The 24063-nt window shown below is 42.3% G+C and overlaps 1 protein-coding gene across 1 annotated transcript in view; it reads left to right on the top strand.

Annotated features, from left to right (window-relative positions):
* The window catches only part of MAP3K13 (mitogen-activated protein kinase kinase kinase 13), a 1545737-nt gene that overhangs the window by 1453752 nt on the left and 67922 nt on the right, over positions 1-24063 (top strand). The window contains exon 14 of the mRNA XM_044075937.1: positions 11382-11685. Coding sequence (XP_043931872.1) covers positions 11382-11685 — 304 coding nt within the window. The remainder of the gene's footprint in view (positions 1-11381; positions 11686-24063) is intronic.

The raw sequence follows: 24063 nt of genomic DNA, 5'->3' as shown, positions 1-24063 counted from the left end.
TTTACTTATAGTGATCAAGGGTGTCTTACCTTTTAAGGATTTTGCTCTATCTTGTAGTAGCTTCCTCCTTTGTTGTAGAGTTTGTTTATGGCTGGGGTCCACCAGACTGGCTAGCTTGCCTTTGGTACAAAGAGTCTTTGTTTTGCTTGGGATTGCCTTATCCATGCAGTCCTGCAGGTGCTGGTAGAAGGCGGTGATTCAGCGGCTTGAGTATTGTTTTCCTCGCCGCTCGGGGGCCTGAAAGGAGACCACACTAGTCTTTAGAAGTGTGAAGTCGGCTTTTGAGAAGTTCTTTACTGTGGTCTTTTTTATTTCAGGTGGGGGTGGGATGAGGACCTCCAGCGAGATTAGTTTGTGATCTGATCTCACCAGTGAGGGGTATACTGAACATTGTGCTCCCATGTTCGTGATGATGAGATCAAGTATGTTATCTCCTCTTGTGGGGATGGTGACTAGTTGTTCCATGGCATTTGAGTTTATGAATTCCAGGAACTTTTGGGCTAGGGTGTTTGGGCTTGAGTAGTGTTCCCAGTCTATATTAGGGTAATTAAAGTCACCTAGTATGATGGTGTTTGGTCTGTCTGGTTATGTGCTATATAACCCTCCTTCTGTGTGTGAAAGAAAAGTACCCTGTTTTACATACCTGAGATACTGTGAAAACTCTCATGTGTCATCTATTTTCAAAAAATATAGATAAATATTCCATTAGTTACTTTTGTTTTAAAATTCCAAGCAGTAAAATTAGTCCTTTAAAGTAATGTTAAAACAGTTCATATCATAGTAGATGCTTTGAGAGATTTGGCTGTAACAGTATCAGTCTTTTGCTTCTTCTTTTTGACGTCTGCCCAGACATTTGTTTCTTTTGTTCTCTTGAGAGAAGGTGACATCCAATCCATATCTTCTGGTAACGTAATCACATTTTTAGTTTTAATAAATGAAGAGGCTTCCTCTAAGTCAATAAAAGTCCTCATCTTGTTGGCATACAGTATTCTTATCTTAGCTGGATATGCAAGTTGTGCTTGATGTTATTTTGTTTCAGAAACTTTATCATTGGCTACACTATTTTCCTTTGTTCCATTATTCTAGATGAATAGTCGTTATCAAATCTTATCAGGCTCTGTTTATATTTTAGAGGTGCCTTCCTACAAGCAGATCTTAAAATCAGTTCCTTGTCCAAGTATGAAAGAAATTTGATAGTTATTGACCTAGGAGGGGAGTTTGAGTTAGTGGCAGGTTTCACAAGAGCTCTGTGTGCCCTTTCAATGCCAATGGAAAGTCCTTTTAAATTTAAAAAGTCAGGGATCCAGCTTGATAAAAAGGAAATAATATCCTCACCTTCTGTGTTTTCAGGTAATCCGAAAATCCTGATGTTATTTCTCCTCTCCCTATTTTCCAAGTCATCTACTTTATTAACCAACCAAGTGTTTTGTTTAAGAAGCAGTTCTTTCTGTGTTTCCTCTTCCTTAAGTCTGCTTTCTAAGTCATGTAGAGAAACCTATATTCCTGTTATCCTTGTCTGGTGGTGTTGTAGCAGTTCCTTGAGGGTGTCAGCCTGTTTCTGACTGCTTGTTTTAAGATTTTCTAGATTCTGTTTAAAATCATCCATCTTCAAAGACAACTCCTGCAGGGTAGATGTCATCTGTTGTAGTTCCTTCTTTAAGGCAGTATCCTGGTGAGAATTCCACGAGTTGCTCATTTTAACAAGTGAATGTATCTCCAAGCTTTTTGACAGGAAATTATTTGTAAAACTTCACCAAAGTTTCTAATTATGTAAAGTAGTCCGTTATCTATAAGGTTTTATAATTTGAAGAAAAAAAAATATTTTTCCCGTCTTATTTAACTAGTTATATGGAGCTCTAAAATACTGCTGCTTTCAGTCAGCCATTCAGGCTTCGCTCGCCCACTGTCATTGAGGTATTTGATTAGGTGGGAGTGTATGCATTTTTCTAGGATCTTGGTGAGAGGATGGCAATTGTTCGACAGTTGGTGAGTTGCCATTTTTATGGAGAGGTTTGATGTATGACGTTTTACAGATATCAGGGACATCATTTTCTTTTATTTATCTATTGATTAGAATGGAGATGGGGAATGCTATCACTTATGTCGATGTTTTTAGATACTTGGGTGGCAATTTGTCATCAGCTAGGGTGGTAGGTTTCATTGTTTGTATTTTTTATTGTTGAGGTGGGGACAGTGTTGTATAGAAACTGTGTATTGTTTCTTTGGGGTTCTGGGATAGTGAGAGTTCTGGAGGCATGTTTGGTGAAAGACAGGATTGAGTTTATAAAGTGGGAGTTGAATTGTGTTACTGTATTATCTGGGCTGCTTGTTGCTGCGAGGTGGGACGAGGTTTGCCCTGGTTTGAGTACTTATTTTATGTACTGCCAGAATAGTTTAGGATTGTTTTGATTTGTGTTTTGTGGGCCTTCAAAATATGCTTTTTTCGTTTAGTATATTTCTTTTTTAGCTAAATTTCTTAGATGTCTTAGTAGTCTTGCAGGGTTTATGGTGTTTTGAAATTTTGTGATATTTATCATGCAGAATCTCTTTTTATTAAGAGCTGCTTGGATCACATTGTTAGCCAAGGTGCAGGTATTAATCTCTTTTTAGTTATCAGTGGGGACAGACTGTTAAGTGTAGTTAGGAACACTTGGTTGAAAAAGTGACTGTCTCATCTAGTGGTAGAGTTCTGGATTTGTTTGTTTGGTTATAGACTTGTTTGTAAGTCATTTGCCAATGAATGCCAAGCAGCTGCCTGATTATGGAGGTGGGTATGTGGTCACTGATTATGTAAGGGCATTAATAGCAGTGGGTTAATTTGTGAGGATCCAGTCTAGTGTTGTTTCTCTGCTTGAATTTTTATGTATTCTGTTGGTATCATTTATTATTTGAGATAAACTGAATAGATTCAGGTCTGGTGAATTTAGGCTGCTTTGTCTCCAGTCAATGTTTACATCGCCTAAGATTAGTGTTTCTTTATTTATATTACTGTGTATCCAGTGTATGGTTTCTTCTAGTATGGCTAGATTGTTTTCAGGGGGGTGTAAAGGCCAATTAGGCAGATGGTTTTGCTATTGTTGAGTTTTAGATGAGTGGCTAAAATCTTTGCATTATGAAATAGTAGGACTTTGAGGATATGGGGTTAATTCTTATGTGTTTTTGAAAATAATTACTTTTCTGCCTCCTTGTTTTTGAAATCTGCCTAGACTAATAATAATAAAACCTGAGGGTAGAACTGCATTGTCAGGTGTTTCTGGTTTTAGTCAGGTTTGTGCTGCAATAGCTATGTCAGGCCAGTAGAAAGATAGGCATGCATGGAGGTCTTGGGTTTTGTTACAGATACTTTGAAAGTTTTTGTTCAACAGTAGGAGGTTGTATCCTGTTGTGAGATTCTGAGAGAGAGTTGTAGGGGTTCAAGAGATGGTGGTTTACATATTGATGGTAGGTCCTGAATTTGGGTGAATGTCACCACTTAAGAATAGCTCTGTAGTTTTGTTTGGAAGTGTGTAGTAGTACTTGCGTTTTAGTTTCTATGTCTGGATAGGGAAGACGTAATGACTTACTTGTTTTTATATGTTTGAAGGTATGTATGTTTATTGGTGAGTGTGGGCATCATTCAGGAAATATAGAAAAGAAATAAGACGTGACAGAGTGTTAGCGGAAGTGCAGGTTTGTGGAAGAGTTAGTTTTGTGGCTGAGTGTAGGATTGGAAAGCTGTGATGTGATAAAGAGCTATGAGGAGAGCTGTGGTGGGCACATGTGACTAAGGCATTTTGGAATGAGAAAGTAGTTGATGGATCATTCTGGTAGTGTATTTATTAGTTGTGAGGTAGGGTTGTGAGCATAGAATGTAGTTGCCAAGTGGCGGTATGTGGGGTAGGAGGAGGAGAATTTTGGAGTTTGGCTAGAGTTGGTAGAAAAAGGTAACAGTGGTATCATACCTCCCAACTGTACCAAATAACTCAGTTTTTACCGAGTTTTGGGGTACAGATACTGGGGTGCCACGATTCCCGAGTGGCACCCCTCCATTTCCGACTTTTCCCAGCTTTAGTACTTTTTTTATTTTTAATTTTCTCTCCGTTTTTTTTATTTTGAGCTGACGTCATCACGTGTGTGATGATGTCAGCTACATCAGAGCTATCAGCCTGTCGGAATTGAGCTCAAGGGCTCCAAGGGCACATTTCCGGATTTCCCTGTGATTTGTGAGCGCAAGCGGTTAGCGGGTAATTCAAATGAGCACTTTAGCGCTAGTTATTCAAACGAGTTCAACAGCTGCAGCAACAAGTAGTTATGCTAACAGCTCGCTCTGTCTGCCGGCTCTGGAAGGAGTGAATTTTGGCTCTTTATTCAACAGCTGCAGCATTCGGGAACAAGTCGGGTAGGAAAGGAAAAACCACCGGCTTTGGAAGGAGTGGATTCTGGCTCTTTATTCATTAGCTGCAGCATTCGGGAACAAGTCAGGTTAGGTAGGAAACCACTTACTATTTCGGCTGAAGAGAGTGTGTGTGTGTGTGTGTGTGTGTGTGTGTGTGTGTGTGTGTGTGTGTGTGTGTGTGTGTGTGTGTGTGTGTGTCAGTCATTGCCTGTGTCTGGTATCATTAATAGTTAAGGCACTTCATGACACAGTTGTTTCTGCTACTCATTGCAACTACTCGTTGTCATACAGATTTGTAGATAAAGCTAATGAGATGCTGATCTTGTGGGAATGTGCAAATGTAAGAATCTCCAAATGGCACAGCTGCGCAAAATGGCACCTCAGTGCATTGCAGTTTGAGCTGCAGCAACATTTTTGTGATTACCAAAGAAAGACACAGTGATAGGAACATGCATGTACTGTAAGAAGAGAGACAGGCATACAGTTTGGACATGCTACCTTATGGAAGAGAAATAGGGGTTCTTTTTTTTAGAGAAATAGATAAAGTGATGAGGAGGGGGGCATACAGTACTGAGAAATAATTTGAGCATATTGGCACTCTGAAACACATTGGTTATGGCACTGATACACTGCAAAACAACAGAAACATTCAGATAATTGGGAATTAATGCTCAGATAAAGCTGGGGGCTCTGCATGTGCCGTGGAGAGTATCTCTGAGACTTTCTTTAGCTAGCATCTTCAAGATTTTTGACACATTAGATTAACTGCGATTAAAGTGGAAATTCTCATTTGCACTAAATGCAATATAATTTGTGCATAGAAATTGGAGGCAAAGAACAATTAAAACATATTCTTGATTTGCAATACTATGCAAGAGATTTAATGATTCTCTGTCAAAGCAAACCTGTAATTTGGAACTTCAGTGATTTACAGAACCTACCATTTATCCAGTGTTTGGTAGAACATATTGCATTAATTAGTTGTTTAAATATATCAGAAGTTAAACAATATAAGAGGAGAAAATGGACTTTTAAATTACACATTTATCTGTTTAAGATCCATTAATAAAAACTCAAGAATTTGATTAGACATTAAAGTCAAAACGTTATCAAATAAATAAAATGGATTAAGATTAGTGTGAAATTATCAGAGTTATGCCCTTTTTGACAGATTTGATAATGCTCATGATATAATAATTAAGCAACAGACTACAGTGGTCTTACTTGGATTACAGTAAGCCTATGGATATTTCCAGCTTGGAAATGATCCTCAGATTAGATAATTATGCAGTGAATCAAGGTGTAACTCTACATCTTTGGTGATAACTGATCTATGACAGAAAAAAATAAAACCATTGTGTGTGTGTGTGTGTGTGTGTGTGTGTGTGTGTGTGTGTGTGTGTGTGTGTGTGTGTGTGTGTGTGTGTGTGTGTGTGTGTGTGTGAGAAAATGCCCCCCAATCTAAGCTAGAGGAACTCAGGCTCAAACCCAGTACCTTGGGTATAGGGTAAAAAGAGCCTAAAGTCCCTAGCCACCACTTCTGAATTAAAGCCTCATATTGTTGATCTGTTCCTCATAAAATCTGTGGTTTTCAGGATTATGGCAAATCACTGAAGGACTGAATTCACTAAATAATGACAGTATTTTGAATTTCAGACTTACGTGTATGTTTCTTGTTTTGTGTGCAAGGGGCCAATGATTTGAAAATTGCCCAAAAGTAATCTTTATCTACCACTGGTCAGATGCATTTTCTTTGGATGTGGTGTGTGGGTTTCAATGTTGTTTCAATGAATGTGAGTTTCAATGGCAGAGACGTTTTAATGCCAAGTCTATTTCCATTGTGAGACAGTATAGCTTTGTTTAGCAGATTATTAGTGTTTGTGCGGTGTACTATAAAATGTAAAAAATAAAATCCAAGTAATCATTGTAGAAGTAAAGCAGTATGTACACATTAGTGTTTATGGTAAATGAGGTGAAATAGACAGGTAATGGGACACTGGAATGGCTGCAGGGGGACTCTGGTGCCATATTTTGGTTGTTTGTTCTTCAGTTTGCGTTTGAAAGTAGGTGTCCCACAATTCCATTGGAGTGGGTGGGGTTACGTAATTATGTATGTAAATTTGATGTTAATCAGCGTACAGATTTGTACCTATTTTTCATGGGCCTTGTCCAAATTTTTGATGTTTCCAGGTTGAGAGGTATGAGTGGTATTGATTTTGAAAGTGTGGCTAGTGATGAAAGCTTTGACGATATATGTGGAGATATGAGGTTAGGTGTGTAGGTTGTTATTTTTGGTGGATGGGGATTATTACTGGGGAGTGATTGGCTTAAAGGTGGTGTGGGTTGGGCTGCATGAGAGTAAACGTAAATACAGTGGGGGCTGAAGTCAACAGTAGGAGAAATTACTGCTCCGTAAACTATAAGTAATTTACAGGTTAATGCAAGTAAGAGAAGACACTGCACAGCCTTTGAAGCTGTGTTTACAGAGAGACATGCTAAGTTTAAAATTGCTATGGGTGTATGGGATGTAACTTAGTATTTATTTATTTTTTTGAGAAAAATAAATGCGATGTAATAAAAGTAATTATTTAAAAGAAAATGTGGGATTAAATAAGTAGAGATAAACGCTGCTTAGTCTATCATATTAATCCCTGTGCTAGTCATGTACAGATTGTATAGGGGCATGCACAGTAACTACACTGGGTATGGTTTTAATAAAACAGTTTGGAGGGAGGGAGGTATTAATGTAGGGGTTAGAGTCCCCTAGTAATGTACATACTGAAAAACTAGCAGAGTTAAGCAGAGGATGAGAGTCTCAGATAGGTTATTGCAGGCAAATAAATATATTGAGCATACTTTTTGTGCAGTGCTTGGGATGGTTCTCGTTTGTTGTTAATTACTTTTTGCAGGCAATGTTTTATTTTCAGTTAACTTAAGGGTGAGTGGTACTTTATAAATTATTTTGAAAATGGGGTAAATGATGGAAGGTAAACAAGACAGTAGTTTAGTATATACAAAATGATTTAGCAGTATAAGTGGCACTTACATAATAGGTGGATTACTTTACACTCAGGGAAAACAGTCTGATATATAGCACTGCCAAAAGTGCCACTGTTCCACTAAAAACCTTTGGGGGCAGTCTTGATTACTGTTGCTTATTTTTTTGCCCACACAGGATGAGTAGATTATTTCAGAAAATGGGATAAAAGCTGGAAGATAAGAGATAGTCATTTAGTATATGCAAAATGAGATAGTAGTATAAGTGCCACTTACAAAATGGGTATATTAATTTACACTCAAGGGAAATAGTCTGATGTATATATCTGCCAAAAATACCACTGTTCACTGAAAACCTTTGACAGTTGTATGGATTGCCAGTTGAAGCAATTCAGGGAGAGTGGAAAGGTAGGCAGGACTGGAGGGTTGCTTAGCTTTTTACTCTAACCTATAGATGTGGACCAGGAGAGGAAGAATAGGTACAATGTAGAGAGCACCATGTTGGGGTTCTGTCCATTCTTTGTCCAAAAGGGTATGGTAGGGAACCTTTGGATGCCTTGGAGGACTTGCAGCTTCTGGTCTGAGGATAAGATGGGGGATCCCAGCTTCAGAGCATTTTGAGTCATTGCCATCACTCGGGGGCTTGAAAGATGACCTTAAACATTCACACCCTGGTGGGTGGTCTTGCTTTGCTGTAGACTATTGGGAAGGGAGCTTACTTAGTGGAACACCCCCCCCCCCCTAGTTTCCTCGGTCTAGTACATTTGACTGCTTCCTCCTGCAGTGGTGTCCCTTTAGTCCTCTCCCCTTGAGTTTCTGTCCTTTAATTATCTGGCCCTGTGCCAGTCTTCCTTCCCAACTCTGAGGGTTCATTCAGCATGAGTCTTCTGGCTGGCTGTCTCTGCTGGGATATCCATGGTGCTTCCCTCCTTTGGATTGCTTTTAATCCTGGTCTGGCTGGTGGATGGAATCAGTGAGAGAAGTAGGCTGTTTTGCCCTTTCCTTACACAGACTCCTTGGTGTTGGGCATTGGGTGTTCACCTGTGTTTGGTGAGGCCACACTAAGCTGGTGGGTGGACTCTCCACTTGAGGTTCTCCTTCCCCATGTTCACAAAAAGTGAATTCTTTCACTCAGGGGGCTGCTTGAAGGCACCCTCCATCTTTTTCTTTAAGGGATTCTGACCTTTGTCGAGGTTCCTTTTGATTGGATGGGACTGCACTGGGTTGGTCCTTTCTGCTGTAAATATGGGAGCATTTTAGAGTTACAAGGGGAGCTCATGTTTACTTCTCCTTTGTTTGAGACCGTAAGGGTTAGGATTGTCTACACTTCTTATTCTGACAAAAATAGATGCTTTAACTGACCTCCTGTACTGCTCCGTCCTTTCCCATTAAGAGGTGGAAGTGGCCTCAAGATTTGGGACAGCCCCCAGTTACTCTTTAGTGTCTCTCAGTCAGCTGTCTCTGGAGATTATTCTGTCAGCTTTGAAGTATGGGCAAATTCCTTTCTCACTTGAGCGCTCATGGCCGTCATTTGGGGTTCCTGCTTTTGACTGTCTTCGTGGACTTAGGTGGGTGCCCTTGGCCTCTGGTGGGTTGATGTGGTATGGGGGAGTTTGAAGTTGGATAATACTACCCTTACTGGCTTGGGCCAACATGAGGCCTGGATAAACTTGTTCCCTCTTTATGGTGAAAGGTCCAGGCCCACTCTGATTCCTAGGCATAATATACAGCCCCTTGCTAGCCTTTAATGGGATCTGGAGGGGAGGATGAGATGCTGGAAGTCTCCTGCTTGTGCTCATGCCAGAGCAATTGTCCAGGTGAATGACTAGGACCTTGTATTTTATCAGTCAGATGGCTGTGGGCATCCATTGACTCTAGACACCTTCTGCTTATCCTGATCTTCATGGTGAGTTTGGGCCTGCCCCTTACCACTGATGGGGGACTGGATGGAAACTCAGCTCCACTGATTTAGCAGTTCTGTTTGGCGTCGACTGCCTTCTGTTCCTCATGGACATCCTCCACTCTTCAGTGTTAAATTTTGGCTATGACATTTGTGCCTGTCAGCTTTGGAATATACTGCTCTACTGATACAGAAGTTCAGCTGATACCTTTTCCCGCTAATTGATAGCAGTACCTCTTCTAGTATCATAAGGCATCAAGTTCATGAGGGTGCCCTTGTACCCTTTTGGTGAAGGACCTCATTCCCTCACCTCTTCCTGTCTCATTTTAGAAGCTAATCAGCCCTCCATGCTTAATCTTTCTTCGTTTCCCAAAAAAAAAAAAAACAGCTGTTGAGAGGACTGAGTTTTTTTTTAGTACTGATGGTGCCTTTACTTCTTTTGTGGCTGAGAGGGGAGTCCTCTCCTGGTTAGGCAGGCTGTGAGGTTGACTTGTAATTTGTCCCGAGTGCCAGTGGAATGTGGGGCTTCACCCCCTTTGTCTTGGAGGGATGCTTCAATTATGCTGTGAACATCATCCTCTGAACGGGGCTAACTATGGTCTTGTCCACTTATTTTTGACTAGTTCTCTGCAGTGATCACTTGGCCTGCTGTTGACAGCCTTGTTAGCCCTGGTGTCGTGATGTTCCTTTCCTAGGTAACCTTGCCTTTCTTGTTTATAACTTTGGAGACTAGCCTCGTTTAGTTTGTTTTTCAGTACTTGGCCTTCTAGCTGTTTCTGGCTGGTTGTATAGCTCTTTCTGCTCAGATGGTTTTACTGTGGGAATCAGTCCATCAGTAAGATCCACCCGGGAGCAGCACATTAAGTGTAAAAGACACATTCTTTCCATGTGAGTTACTGTACTAACAGGAAATACCTTCCGTCCTCATGGGGGTGAGAGGTTCTTCCAACAGACGTTAGTTGTTGGAATCTATGTAAGTCAGGTATGTACATGTTTGTGTATCAGTTGTTAGCAGAGGGCATGCCATATCTTTATTGTTATTCTTTATTTGCATGAGGATACATACTGGAGGCAAATGGGTTAACTGGCAGATGCCTATGGAATTGATACACGGCATTATTGTGTCAACGTCAGTGTGTATGTATCCCTGTTTGACTGAAGTTCTAGAAAAAGATCCTAAATGCTGATTTGTGGAAAGTTTAAACCCAGTCATGGGGCTTATCAAGAAGGGTCTTTGTAGATCAACAAACTGTTATTTTCTGTCTGTTCTTTTACTAACAAAAACTTTTAAATCAACTCCGACAACTTAAAACAAGAAAAAACAAAACACAGTCAAGGAAACCAGACACCAAAATTAAGATTATAAGCGCTTTCGTTGAATACAAATACATAAAATATTAAAAATTATCAAAAATTAGAGAAGAACGAACTTATGTGGCAAGTCAGGTTGAATGCATATAATTTCCCTGGCTTGAATGACCTTTGTTCTATTCATTGTATGTTGAAATTAAAGAGTTTGGAAAGATAATTTTTAACATTTTATATTGGTTATTTTTAAGAAGTATGTATGGGGATGTGGTTATGATGTAAGCATTGTGTGTCACATGACCTTAGTGAGGGATATTTAAACTTTTAAGCTTGAATTTGGTGATTTGTCTGAAGAAGTTCATGTATTTGTATTGAACGAAAGCACTTATAATATTAAATTTGGTGTCTGGTTTCTTTAACCGTGTTTCATTTTTTCTTGTTTTAAGTTCTCTTACTAACTCAGAAAGAGCAAAGTGCAGCTGTCATTAATTTACAGTGTGTACAAGTGGTGGCCGTGGCAGATTTTGTTATGATGCTCACACTGTGTAACAGTGATACTTGTGCCTGTAAGGCAGTTTGTAACCAGAACATTTTACCTTAAAGCCTGATGGGATATAATTGACATTAAGTGCAGTGAGTGTAGCAACAAGTCTGATATTCTTATCAGTGACTGACAAGTCATCCTTTTTTTGTGTAGTAGCTTTAGCCTGTTTGTAATTAGTGCCTCTAGAGAGTAAAAGCTGCAAATGTTAATTACATTTAAGTGAATCTTGTCTAATGTATGCATTTTTTTTACTGCAGGCCCCATCGTTCCATGAGCAGCTGTCAGTCATATTCAACCTTCAGCTCAGAGAACTTCTCAGTTTCAGATGGGGAAGAGGGAAACACAAGTGACCATTCAAACAGTGGTACTCCTGAGCATCAGTGCAACAGTAATGAGGATCACATAGGAGATAAAACAGATGACCAGCTGTCTCATACCCCAGAGATACCAATTGAAATTTCCACTCAGTCAGATGGCCTCTCTGATAAGGAGTGTGCAGTACGAAGAGTCAAAACCCAGATTTCACTAGGAAAACTGTGTTCAGATGACCATAGTTATGAGGTTAGTATAAATGTAATTCCTAAAATTACTCTTCTACCACTTTTAACAAAATTGTAAAAGAAGACTGTATCACATTGGCATTTCTTTTGCCCTGAAATACAGGAGACAGTTTGAGAAAGTGTCTTATCCTTCTGTACTCTCAACTAACCAACATCAGCTTGCATATTCAGGATCCAAGAACTCAGGATAGGGGAGACTACCTCAAAAAAAAGGCTAGTCACTAGAAGAGTTCCTCAGGGCTCAGTGGTGGGATCACTTTTGTTTGGCATCTGTTTCTCTGAAGTCAATACTAACGTCAAAGGGGCTGACTGACCAAGTTCACAGATGATTACAAATTAGGCGCAATCATTGAATCCCTCCCAAGACACAAGTGCTCTTCAAGATGTCTGACACAGGCTTAAAATTGGTGCTGGGGTCTTGGTGTTAAACTCAATGCAAAGAAGTCCGTAATAGTATCTTTCAGGAAGACAGCCACCTCTGCAAATTACTACATTGATAATTCACCCCCAAGGGTAGATACAGTAGTCTGGGATTTGAAAAAGCATATAGACAGTGACATGACCTTTATATATCTACAGTACTAAGGTAATAATTCTGTTGCACAACTTATAAGCAAGAGTACAGCATCCATGTCCAAAGATGTCATCTTCCTATCATTCTCTGCCCTCATAAGACCAGTCATTGAGTACAGTGCCCCTTCAACATGCATCTGACCAGGCATGTGAAAACTGGACCATCCGCAGAGGTACCCTACAAAAAGAATACATGGTTTTGAAAACAAAGCCAGTTTCTAACAAGCGGCTGCTGAGAGACAACATATGTCTAGCCTACAAAGCATCCTCTGATCCAACCTTTAATGGACCTCTTTGACATCAACTTAAAAAATAGCTTTAGAAACACCAGATCTGGGGACTTAAACCTTGCTTGTAACATAAATAGGACATGCTGGAGGGACAGATACTTATCTCAGAGCTACCCCTTCTCTGAAATAGGCATCACATCCATGTGAAGCAAAGTTCTTCAGTGCAGTTATTCAAGTGAAACTTGGATCAGTGGATGGGGAATTGTAAATTTACCCCTAGTGTGGCACCTATGTCTCTCCTAAAGAGAGGAAGGTTGTAAATGCTTGACTACTCATGCTCAAATTTGTATATCTTTCCATGTAATGTATGGGACTAATACCCTTTTGATATTTCTAGGAAGCATGGCTAGGCTTAAAAATGCCCTTTAGGGTCATTACCCTAGTTTTCTCCTATGACCCTATGATCCTATTTGTCCATGTATAAAACTTTGCTTTAGCATTGTCTTCCTTAATAATTTCCACTCTTGTCCCCATAAGAAGAGTTGCTGGAAAGTTGTCACTATAGAAGAAAGTGATTTATCTGTTGCATATCACTTGCAGGAGGCCGTGAACAGCAAAATGTCTAGCAGAAGTTCCATTTTATTTTTTAGCTTCTGCAGTACACAGATGTTGTCTTTCACATATGTGTAAATATGCAGAATGCTGTTCTTTAATTTGATAATGGAGGATTTTTTTCACATGGGCACCCTGATGGAACTACTGGGTCAGTCTACAAGGGCCATCCATTCCCTGAAAGGAATTTCTGTTTAAAATATTAAATAATCTCTGTTAGTGGAAAATGGACTTTGGTGGCTCATTCCTTTTCCTATATTTAGTGTGCCATTTTTATAACAATTTTCTCATTCCATGTCTAGTTAACAAACCCAGGTTTTTGTCTTTTGTTCAGCACACATCTGCTGAGAATAGATGACAGGAGCAACCTGGAATAGCTATTAAAAATGGAATTATATCCTGTGCCAGCGGGAGAAATCCCTGACTGTGCTACAGTTTTTTTGGGTTCAGTAAGAAGCCTGAATGCCTGTATGGAGTTTTGCCCTTCTAAGGTCAGAAAGTACAGTTGTGTTAAGTAATCTTATAACAGTAGATGTTTGAGGAGATCACTGCTTCAGTAGCCTAAGCCATATGGGACTACCTGCCAGGGATCAGGCCTACACCCCCGTCAACCCACCTTCAAAACCTTAGGTAGGCTGCCTTTCTCACACTGTAGCTGCTGTCAGAATAAGGGGCGTAGGAAGTAAATAGCAGCTGCAGCACCAAATCTTCAGACCTTTCTTGCCCCAAAAGATGAGAACTAGAGTCCCACAAAATAGGATAAATTCCAAAAATAAAACAAGAACGATACACCCTGCCAAAAAATAACCAAGGTCATGGGGTTGTGGGGTGTGAGGAGTTACTGCAGTAGAGTTCTACTCAAACATGGACTGTAAGGTTTGGATATAACAGGGAATACAGAAAAAATGATAACTGAGAAAGCAGACCTCAAGTGGGATTTTCCTAGGGGAGATAATCTCACAGAACCAGACAGGGCACAACACTGGACCACCAGGAGGGTGCCCCCCCCCCCACCATCTCATTCCCTGCCATCCCATTCCCCCTCTAGCTATCAGCACTCCGTCGAAACCTATGACATCATGGATGGATCAGAACAGGAACATGAGCCACAAAGGAGACGAGACTTGACAGAGAAATCTACAGGACGAATTACAGAACCGCCAGGACAACCGGGATCACAGACAATCCAACTAACAGAAACAGCAGCACATTCACAGAGACCAGTTTCTTTGGGAAGACCAATATTGACAGCACAGGCACCAACCACCACACCAATATGGGAACCAACACCAGAAACAGACCCAGAACCACAGCCACCACCAGGGACCCTGGGTGGGTCCCCCCTACCACAGCGAAGAATATTACTACAACCCACCGAGATTCCAGAAAGCACAGGAGGATTTCCAAATATCTCAGACCCTATCCATGAACCCCAAGGAGACAGGAGAACCAAAAAGTGGACAGGGGTGAGGGAAATGCAATACCTGGGCAGACCTGACTGCAACCCAGGTCCCAGGCTCAGATGGAGGTACCAGCCACAGCCACAACACTAGGTGCTCCACTTATCTGGAATCACTTTGTTAAAGCACTGACCAAAAATGAAAGAAGTGTATTATCAAAAGAGCTTCCATTTGTACCAAGCTGTAGGAGTGATGGAGTTCAGGTACTGATAGACCTTAAAATACTTGTGAGGAAGCTCAACTTAAAGGTACAATGTCATGGCAAAACTAATAACTCTGTAAATAAATCCATTGATGAAACTGTAAAAAGGCCTAGCAACTATTGTCCACCACTATTTCAAACATTAGTTGCTTTTGAAGTGAAGTATGAGATGGATATCATTAAACTACTTAAAAACCTCCTAAGAAAAATATTAATAACTTAACACAGGGAGAAAGAAAAACATTGATTGAGCTAGCCAGTAATAAATCCAGGCACATAGTGAAGGCAGACAAGAGAGGAGGTATTTTTATGACTGATACCACTAGCTACAACCAAAAGATAGAGAACATGCTGGAGGATAATAAATTTTATGAGTTATTTACCTTGGATGACATAAAAAGAGCATACAATGTATGGAACACTAATATCACCACATTATGGGATGAAAGACTTATTACTGAAAAATTTTATAATTATTTATGGAGCCCATGCTGTCATTTACCTAACTTTTTTTGAATGCCAAAGCCACACAAGAAGAGAACCCCCCCCCCCCCATAGACCGGTGGTGGCAAGTGGAGGTTCCCTTACTGAAGCCGCAGCCATCTACCTTGACTACTTGCTGAAACCTTTAGCAGAAAAGAATAAGTCATAGGTAAGAGATTTGATGGATTTTTTGAGAAAAATAAAAAAATTACAGCAGAAGCAGACAGTATTTTATTAACCATTGATGTGGAATCCTTCTACACATTGCTTCCTCACAATTACTGTCTAACAGCAGCTATGGAATCATTTAAGAGACATAATCAAGGTGCACAGGTACAGCTGCAAAAGGTAAACACATTCATTAATCTAGGACTGGATTTTAATGTCTTTACTTTCAATTGCAAACACTACAAACAAAAAACTGGTATAGCCATAGGGGTTGCCCTGGGCAAATGGGAGTCGGACTTTGTGTTAAACAGTGCAGACTACATGCATGCGAATTGCGTTTTATTGATGTATTTATTGTGTGGGAAGGTGATACCTTGCAGTTTGGAGATTTTATCACTTACTTCAATTAAACTATCCCCTTCCTGAAATGTCTGTGTGGTTAATAAAGGATTTTCGACTGGAAACAGACTGTGTACCCTGCTTGGATTACTTCTGACGACCTAATAGACAGTGCTTGTCCCGCTCTTTATTTAGTATTTGACTCAACTGCTGCAGATGTAATAAAAAAGTGTGATGAAAGGAATAAGTTAATATAGTTAAACTTTTCATCCCTCTTTTTCCAGATTTTGTAAAGAATTCTCTAACCCTTCATCCAGTTTTGGCAAAAAACAAAGTAAACAGTCTCAACAAAATGCAAGTAAACAGTTAAGATAAAATGGCAAGGGGGTTCCAAAAAGAATTTTATAACCTCCCAAAACCAAGGACTGTCCCAACAAGTCAGAATGACTATTTAAGGGACCTTCCCTCACCCCCCAGCAACCCCCATTCCCTTTTAGAAAGTCTGAATCTCCAGTTTTCTTTTTGGCAACAGATGCTTTCAGAGAAGGTTCCTAAAATCTCAGATCTGAAACCTCTGGATCCAGCAGAGTCATCTGTTCCATCTACTCGGCCCTGTGCTCCCAGGTTCTCTCCAGAAGCGATGACTCCTACACTGAGATCTCCCTTTTTGTAGGAAACACCTAAGAAATCCTCAAGGCCACCTTCCACATCCTGTTCTGTTAGGTCTTCCAGTAGTGTGTCTGAAGCAGAGGTGGGCAAGATAATGAGGAAATTCCTCAGAACACAGATGCATGTGGGTATTTTCCCAGCTCCATCTCCCATCAGATCCACGAGCTGCCACCCTTCTTTTCAACTGTAATTTCTCCTTCTCTGATCCAACCACCCGTTTTGGAGTCCTTAGATCCGAGAGCCCCGGGAGTCAAACCGTCAGATCCGAAGGTTATTTCAACTTCAACCCCAGCTACTTCCCCAACCCAATCAGCTCTGACACTGTTCAAACACGACGGCTGTCTGAGCCTAAATATCAGCATCAAATCTGAAGGGTTGACCTCCACTATGAAGTTTTCATAGCCATTGCTTCCTGTCGGAGCTTCAGTGCTTGATAGCTCCGCTCTGACTCCTCCTTTCAAACGGGGGTTGGGAGGGCTTAGGGGTTGTCTGCTCCAGGAGCCTCAGCTCCAGCGGGATTGCCCTTGGCCTCCATCGGCCCCTCTGCCAGGGCTGTCTCTCAATCCAGAGTAGTGTAAACTCTCCCTACACCTTCTCTGGATACTGTGTCTGAGTCCTAGCATTATACACTTCAGGGTTAGCCAGCCCAGGAGAGCCTCCAACCAGTTCCAACCAGGGAGCTCCCCAACACTTCAGATACCTCCCTGGAAGATCCCATTGAGGAGGTCCCGCAGAAGAGGATGTGCAAGAGGAGGCACTTAGATTCCTCATAAGACTCCCTTAGAGAAGACACAGATTTTGATAAGGGGAAAGGGTCCCATAGATTTCCATCTGAAGATGTCTCATTTGAAGAAATCTTCAAGATCCTTTACCAAAAAGGTGGTTGGTCTTCCCAAACCCTTCCCAAGAGGAAGCTGTATTCTTGGAAGCTTTTGCGTCTGGCCTATCTACATCTTGGGTCACCCTTCCCTGAGGATGAGCTTATAGATCATGTCTCCTGCAGGGCATGGAAATAACCGAACTCTATGGAACCTATTTCAAAACACCCCAACAAAATCTTAAGTGCTCCTGCTGATAGGCATCACTGGACTAAAGGAATTCCTGTAGATGCCATGGTTGTTGATGCAGCCACCAAAAAGGAGCTTGCCAAACAAAGCTCCACTGTCCATCCATCTTACAGAGAGTCTAGGGCTTTGGACAGGTTTGGGAAGAGAGTGCATGCATCAGCGACATTTGCCCTGTGATCTTTGAACTACCTAGTACAGTTCACTTGATTACAGAGGGACTTGATAAAGGGACTCTCTAATTCTGCCCCAGGGTGCATATCCACAGAGTAACAGAAGGCCTTTTCCTCGTGAGTGGCCACCATGCAATTGATTACAAACACATCTATGAGGTTGATCTCGCATGCTGTGGAAGGTACCTCAAAGGAAGCTGGTTCAGGCATATCCATAAGGAGACATGACTGGATGCAATTGTGCAATTTTTCTGAATCTTTCAAAGGTGTCTTTCATCAATGCTCCCTTTTTTGGACCATTCTAGTTTGGCCCAACAGTAAAAGAGATGCTCTCCCACAGTAAACAAGATGGAAAGACCTTGTCTGCTGTTGAAATTCACTTTTCTACCCCAGAGAGACCCTTTTCCAGGAACCAACATGATAGTAAGAAAATGTGGTTCAAGAAATCTCAAGGTGTTTTCCAGGAGCCACACATAGAATTTTCCCTAGAGACAGAGGGGAAAATAGCTATAGAGGTAGATATCATCCATGTGGCAGAGGGGGTCCACAGAACCAAGGATCTTGATATTTTTTCTCGAACAGAACCTTCCAGCTTTACTGAAAGGTTGCCTGACTGTCCCTTTCTGGAGGCATTCGGGGGGAGCTTACCGTTGCACCAAAATGCCTGGCTAGCAATAACAAAAGACTCTTGGGTGTAAAGGATCATATCCAGAGGATATTTCCTTCCCTTTTTGTAAATTCCAGTAAAAACAAGTAAAATTCTCCCCGATGTTCCACCCAGTGAGAAGGAACTAGCAACTCAAGAGATCACAAAGTTGCTAGACAAAAGAGTCATCCAAGAAGTCCCACCAGACTAGACAGGATCTGGCATTTACTCAAGGTTCTTTTTAGTGTCAAAGAAGACAGGGGATCTGAGATCTATCTTGGACCTAAGTTATTTGAACCAGTTTTTAAATAAATTCCAAATTTCGATGGTCACAGTTCAGTCCATTCTGCCCCTTCTTCAAAAGGATGACTGGATGTGCTCAGTCAATCTTCAAGATGCATACTATCACATCAAAATGAACAGGCATTCTCGAAGATTCCTATGCTTCTGGCTGGGAGCCAGCCATTATCAGTTCAGAGCTCTGCCGTTTGGTTTCACCATAGCCCCCAGGGTGTTCACCAAATGCATGGCAGTGGTAGCAGCTCACCGGAAACTTCATGGATTCAGAGTGTTTCCCTGTTTAGACGACTGGCTCCTTACTGCACTCACCAGGCATCTACTAGTAAAAGCCAGAGATTATTTGCTTCAACTGTCACTCTCTCTGGGAATCACCATAAATATGTATAAATCGCATCTTCAGCCTATTCAAATTGTAGATTTAATAGGGGCTTGCTTAGACACAGTTAGTTGTCTAGCTCTTCTGCCATAAAACAGAATTCTTACATTGAAGACACACATCAAACAGATTCTGTACATTCCTTCTCCCCCTGCAAGACTGATCCTAAAAGCTCTAGTGTCAGTGGCTGCTTCTACAGCTCTAATTCCCACTGCTCACTTACACATGAGAATTCTTCGATGGACCCTGGCAGTGCAATGGTCGTTTCATCATTATCCCTTGAATCACCTGATAACATTGTCTCAGGTTTGCAGAAAGTCACTTCTTTGGTGGATGTACTCAAAGGAGATCACTCAAGATGGTCCATTTATCCTTCCTCCACCCCAGTGCCACGTTGACCATGGACACCTCCCATTTGGGGGGGGGGTCATTACTTGGGATGGACTGTGCAATGCACATGGTCCCCACAAGAGACCAATTTGCATGTCAGTGTCCTAGATATGGGAGTGGTGCTTTTAGCATTGCGGCCTTCCAGTGCTTTCTCCCATTAGGGACTATTGCAGTACAAACGGACAACATGTCAGCAGTCATTGACAAACGGGTAGAACCAAATCCTATCCTCTGTGTCGAGAAGCAGTGAAGATTTGGCAATGGGCGATTTCATCCAACCACTTTCTTGTAGCAATGACATACCAGGGAAGTCCAACATTCTAGTGGACAAACTCAGCAGTACCATCCTCATGCCTCGCAAGTGATCTCCCAACCAATCAGTGGCAAACTTGATCTTCCACAAATGGGGTCAACCTTGCTGTGATCTATTTGCATCTTCCCTAAACAACAAATGCAGCAGGTTTTTTTCTCTTATCCCACTCAAGGACAGTCACCAAGAGATGCTGTAGTCCATGCTTGTCCCTCCTTCCTTCTCTCTGCCCTTGACTTTGGGAGAGACCTAACAGAAGCATTGTTAGGAACCATAGTTCCTGTTTGAGCTCCTGATCTTTCTGCTATCACGTTCCTGTATTAGCATTGTTTTATATTTAGGGTTTTTATATATATATATATATATATATATATATATATATATATATATATATATTTATATATATCTACATACACACACTCGCACACACACACACACACACAAACACACAAACACACACACATGTGTGTGTGTGTGTGTGTGTGTGTATATATATATATATATATATATATATATATATATATATGTAGAGTCTATATTAGGAAGCGAAAAGACATTTATGCGAATACGTAAATGTCGAACCGTATAGCGCAAAGTGGACTTAGAGCGAAAGTCGAAAACTGCGAAAATGGAAGTATCGAATTTCCATGGTTGGCCCGTCTGTGGATTAGCTGCATAAGGTAAGTGTTGGATAGTTACGGAGTTTAGGATAGGGTGTGGGTTAAGGTAAGTGCTTAGATAAGTAATGTATGTTAGATTTAGTGTTGGGTTAGAGGTAGGGTTTTGTTAAATGTATGTATGTAGGTTATTTATTTTGTTTGTGTATATTTTCGTAGAGGAAGTGTGCGGTAGTTACGGACCTTAGGGTTAGGGAGGGGTTAAGGATAGTGCATAGATAGTTTTGTATGTGGGGTTTAGTAGTGTTGGAGGTAGGGTTTTGTTAAATGTAAGTATATGGATTATTTGTTTTGTTTGGGTGTATGTCTGTAGTGGACGTGTGGGCTAGTTACGGACCTTAGGGTTAGGGAGGGGTTAAGGATAGTGCATAGTTAGTTGTGTATGTGGGATTTAGTGTAAGGTTAGAAGTAGGGTTTTGTGCTTTACTTTAGGTTAGAAGTAGGGTTTGGTTAGTGTATGTATGTAGTTTATTTATTTTATTTGGGTAGGTAGTATATAGCTAGTGGTGGGGTTGGCCGACTATGACAGTTCGATTTTTTTTTTTCCGCTGTTTAGTGCGTTCGGGATTTTCACGGTATAGGGGTCGATGTTTTGGTATTCGCACATAGGGTTTTTGCTTTCGTAATACAGACCCTATATATATATATATATATATATATATAGATATATATATATATATATATATATATATATATATATATATATATATAAATAATAGCAGCAAACTCGATCTGAGGTTTTGTTGTGGTCATGGACATTATGGGTAAGGAAGGAGCTTGAGATTCATATCCTGGAACCTTTAGAAAGTGGCCAAATCAGATCAGAAGATTGGATCCAAAAACATTTGTTGAGGAAGAATGAAAATGGAAAATACAGATGGAACATTATCTTGACTAAGTAACTTCTTTATCTGAAGTTGTTAACTTCATTTGATCAGCAACCTGTGGGTTTCGGATCCGATACAGATCCGAGCCGGCAGCATGCCAAGCAAAAAGATCCGAGCTCCAAGCTCCTCCCCCCTACCCTTACTGCACTGCAACCTCCTTCCAATCCTAAGATCTTGTTTGCTGTGGCTTTGCCAGCATGGGATTCTTGAGCTCCAGGCAAGTGTCAGGGTTTTTCTCTAAAACTTTTGTCTGTGTGTGCCCCTTTTGATAATTTTGAGGTAATTATTAGTTATTCACGATAATTATTGGCTTTTTCCCTTCTTGAAAGTTTAAACTTTTGGTTAGTGTAGGCCCCCCTTCCTGCCTGTCGTGGGTGTGTGTGTGTGTGTGTGTGTGTGTGTGTGTGTGTGTGTGTGTGTGTGTGTGTGTGTGTGTGTGTTCACTAAGATGTCAGAAAGTGACTTCCTCTGAGTGCACAGAGTGTGGCCACAAGTTGTCTCCAGCAGATGATCACACTCTGTGTTTAGTTTGCTTGGGGATGATCCACTTGTCTTCCAGCTGCAAGATTTGTGCGGCCTTCAACCCCTGAGCCCTGCGGGATCGCAGAAACAAGTTAATTCTGGCGGGTCTTCTACCCGCAGAATCAACTTCTGCCTCGTCTGCTGCTTCCTCACCAGCCACGGCTGTGGCTGTCCAGCCTTCTGGCCTTTCTCCCCTGTCCGGGACTCAATCTCCCACCTTACCACAGGGAGAGAGAGAGAGGCCAAGAAAGTCAAAGAAAAATACAGGGAGACAGAGAGACATTTGGATAAGGATAAAGATAGAGAGAGGGGCCACAAGCGACAGGACGAGTTGGATCCAACAGCCCCTCCCGCTAAATTAATCTTGTCTCCAGTAAAAGTTACCAGGCCATCCTCACCTCGGCTCTGTTCACCACATTTTTCTCCGGAGCCGGAGGAGGAGGCTAGACCACCCTTGAGGACGTCTTTGCGTCGGCTCTCCCATCCGGCGTTGGCGGCATCCTCCAGATCGACTCGGAGCATCTCTGAAGCAGGCATGGATCGGATAATGCAAAGGTTTCTACAAACTCAACTGCAGATGGGGGTACTGCTGGCTCCCCCTTCCTGGTGTGGGAAGTTCGGCTTCGTTTTTCGCCCTGATAGCTCCTTCTCTGATCCACCATCGGATATCGGAGTCAGGGGGTCGGCGCCAGTGGTGCCTTCAGCCTTGACAACGGCCATGCCCTCGAGTCTGTTGGATCCGCTTTCGGATCCGAGCTCTCGGAGCTGAGAGTTGGGCATCGGATCTGAGGGGATGAGTGTGTCATCAGCTCCATTGTGGTCGGGTCATACTGTCCCTTCGAGTCTGCCCATTCCAACTTCGGCTCCGATCCCTTCATCGGATCTGAGGGTCTTGGCTACCAGTTTCAGGGAGGCCAGGTCTCCCTCGGCATTCGACGTTGTGGAGAGGGTTCTCTCTGAAGGATCAAGACCCCTCACTCTATCCTCGGGGTCCATCCCTGCTCCCCCGCAGGTGGGTTTGTCTTCCATCATCCAGTCCCCCCAGGGACAGCCTGTGTCTGTTGCGCCCCAGACAGTTCCCTTGGAGGAACATGAAACCATTTGTGAGCCCTCCCCAGAGAGTCACCCGAGGAGGTCCCTCACAAACGCCAGTGTAAAAGGAGACACTTGGACTCCCCCGAGTCCCTCACCAAGGATACTGACTTGGAGGAAGGGGAAGGTGCCCCCAAATCACCCCCGAAGATGTCTCATTTGGAGACATTATGGAAATCCTTCGCCAGAGGGGCGGTGGTCCACCCAAAAACCTTCCTCTGACGAGTCGGTATTTCTGGAGGTGTTTGACACAGGCCCATCTACCTCTTGGGTGTCTCCCCCGGCCAAACCTCTGGTGGACCTTATCACCACCAGAGCTTGGAGGGAACCGGACACTGTGTAGCCTATACCCAAAAGGCCCGACAAAATATTGAGTCCACCGGCAGATAGAGCTTCCCCGGTTGATGCCATGGTGGCGGCGGCGGCCACAAAAAAGGAACTCGCCCAAGAAAGTTCCTTGGTCCAGCCCCCAGACAAGGAGTCCAGGGCTATGGACCATCTTGGAAAGCAGACCACCTTTACTATAAGGGCGCTGAATTACTTGGACCACGTAATTTGACTGCAGTGGGACCTCGTGAAAGAGTACGCTGAATCTTCCTCGGAGTCCATGTCGGCCGAAGATAAACGGACCTTCTCGGCTCGCATGACCACTCTCAAGTCTGTGTCCAATACGTCCATGCGTTTACTCTCTCATACCACCAAGGGAGCCGCTAGGGCCAGCGGGTCTGGCATCGCCTTAAGACGTCATACCTGGCTCCGTCTTTGCGACTTCTCGGAACCCTTCAAGGTATCCTTCGCTAACGCACCCTTTGACGGTTCCACCCTGTTCGGGAAGACTGTCCGCGATACGCTTGTCCAGAGCGAGAAAAATGGGAAGACGCTGTCAGCCACTGGGATACGCTTCTCTAATCCTCAAAGGTCCTTTTCCAGGAACCAGTGAGGGCAAAAGAAGCTGTGGTTCTGGAAAACTCAGCAGTCCCGGAACGCTCAGGACTCCTTCTCTCCCAGAGGCAGAGGGGGACAAGGTGGATGCCGGCCCAGAGGCAGAGGGGCCCGAAGAATTTTGGGTCATGTGAACCCTTTTCAATGCAACCTGCACAGCAACCCTGAGGGGTTATCCGACTGCTTCTCTCTGGAAGCAGTCGGGGCGCTTTTAGATGCACGTAGCCCAATGGGAGTCCATCACGACAGATCACTGGGTGCTTC

The sequence above is a fragment of the Protopterus annectens genome, chromosome 6.part1, assembly GCF_019279795.1.
Source record: "Protopterus annectens isolate FY-2018-M chromosome 6.part1, PAN1.0, whole genome shotgun sequence".
In the NCBI taxonomy this organism is placed as follows: Eukaryota; Metazoa; Chordata; order Ceratodontiformes; family Protopteridae; genus Protopterus; species Protopterus annectens.
Note: the sequence above shows the minus strand (reverse complement) of the source record. Positions and strands in the feature narration are given on the sequence as shown.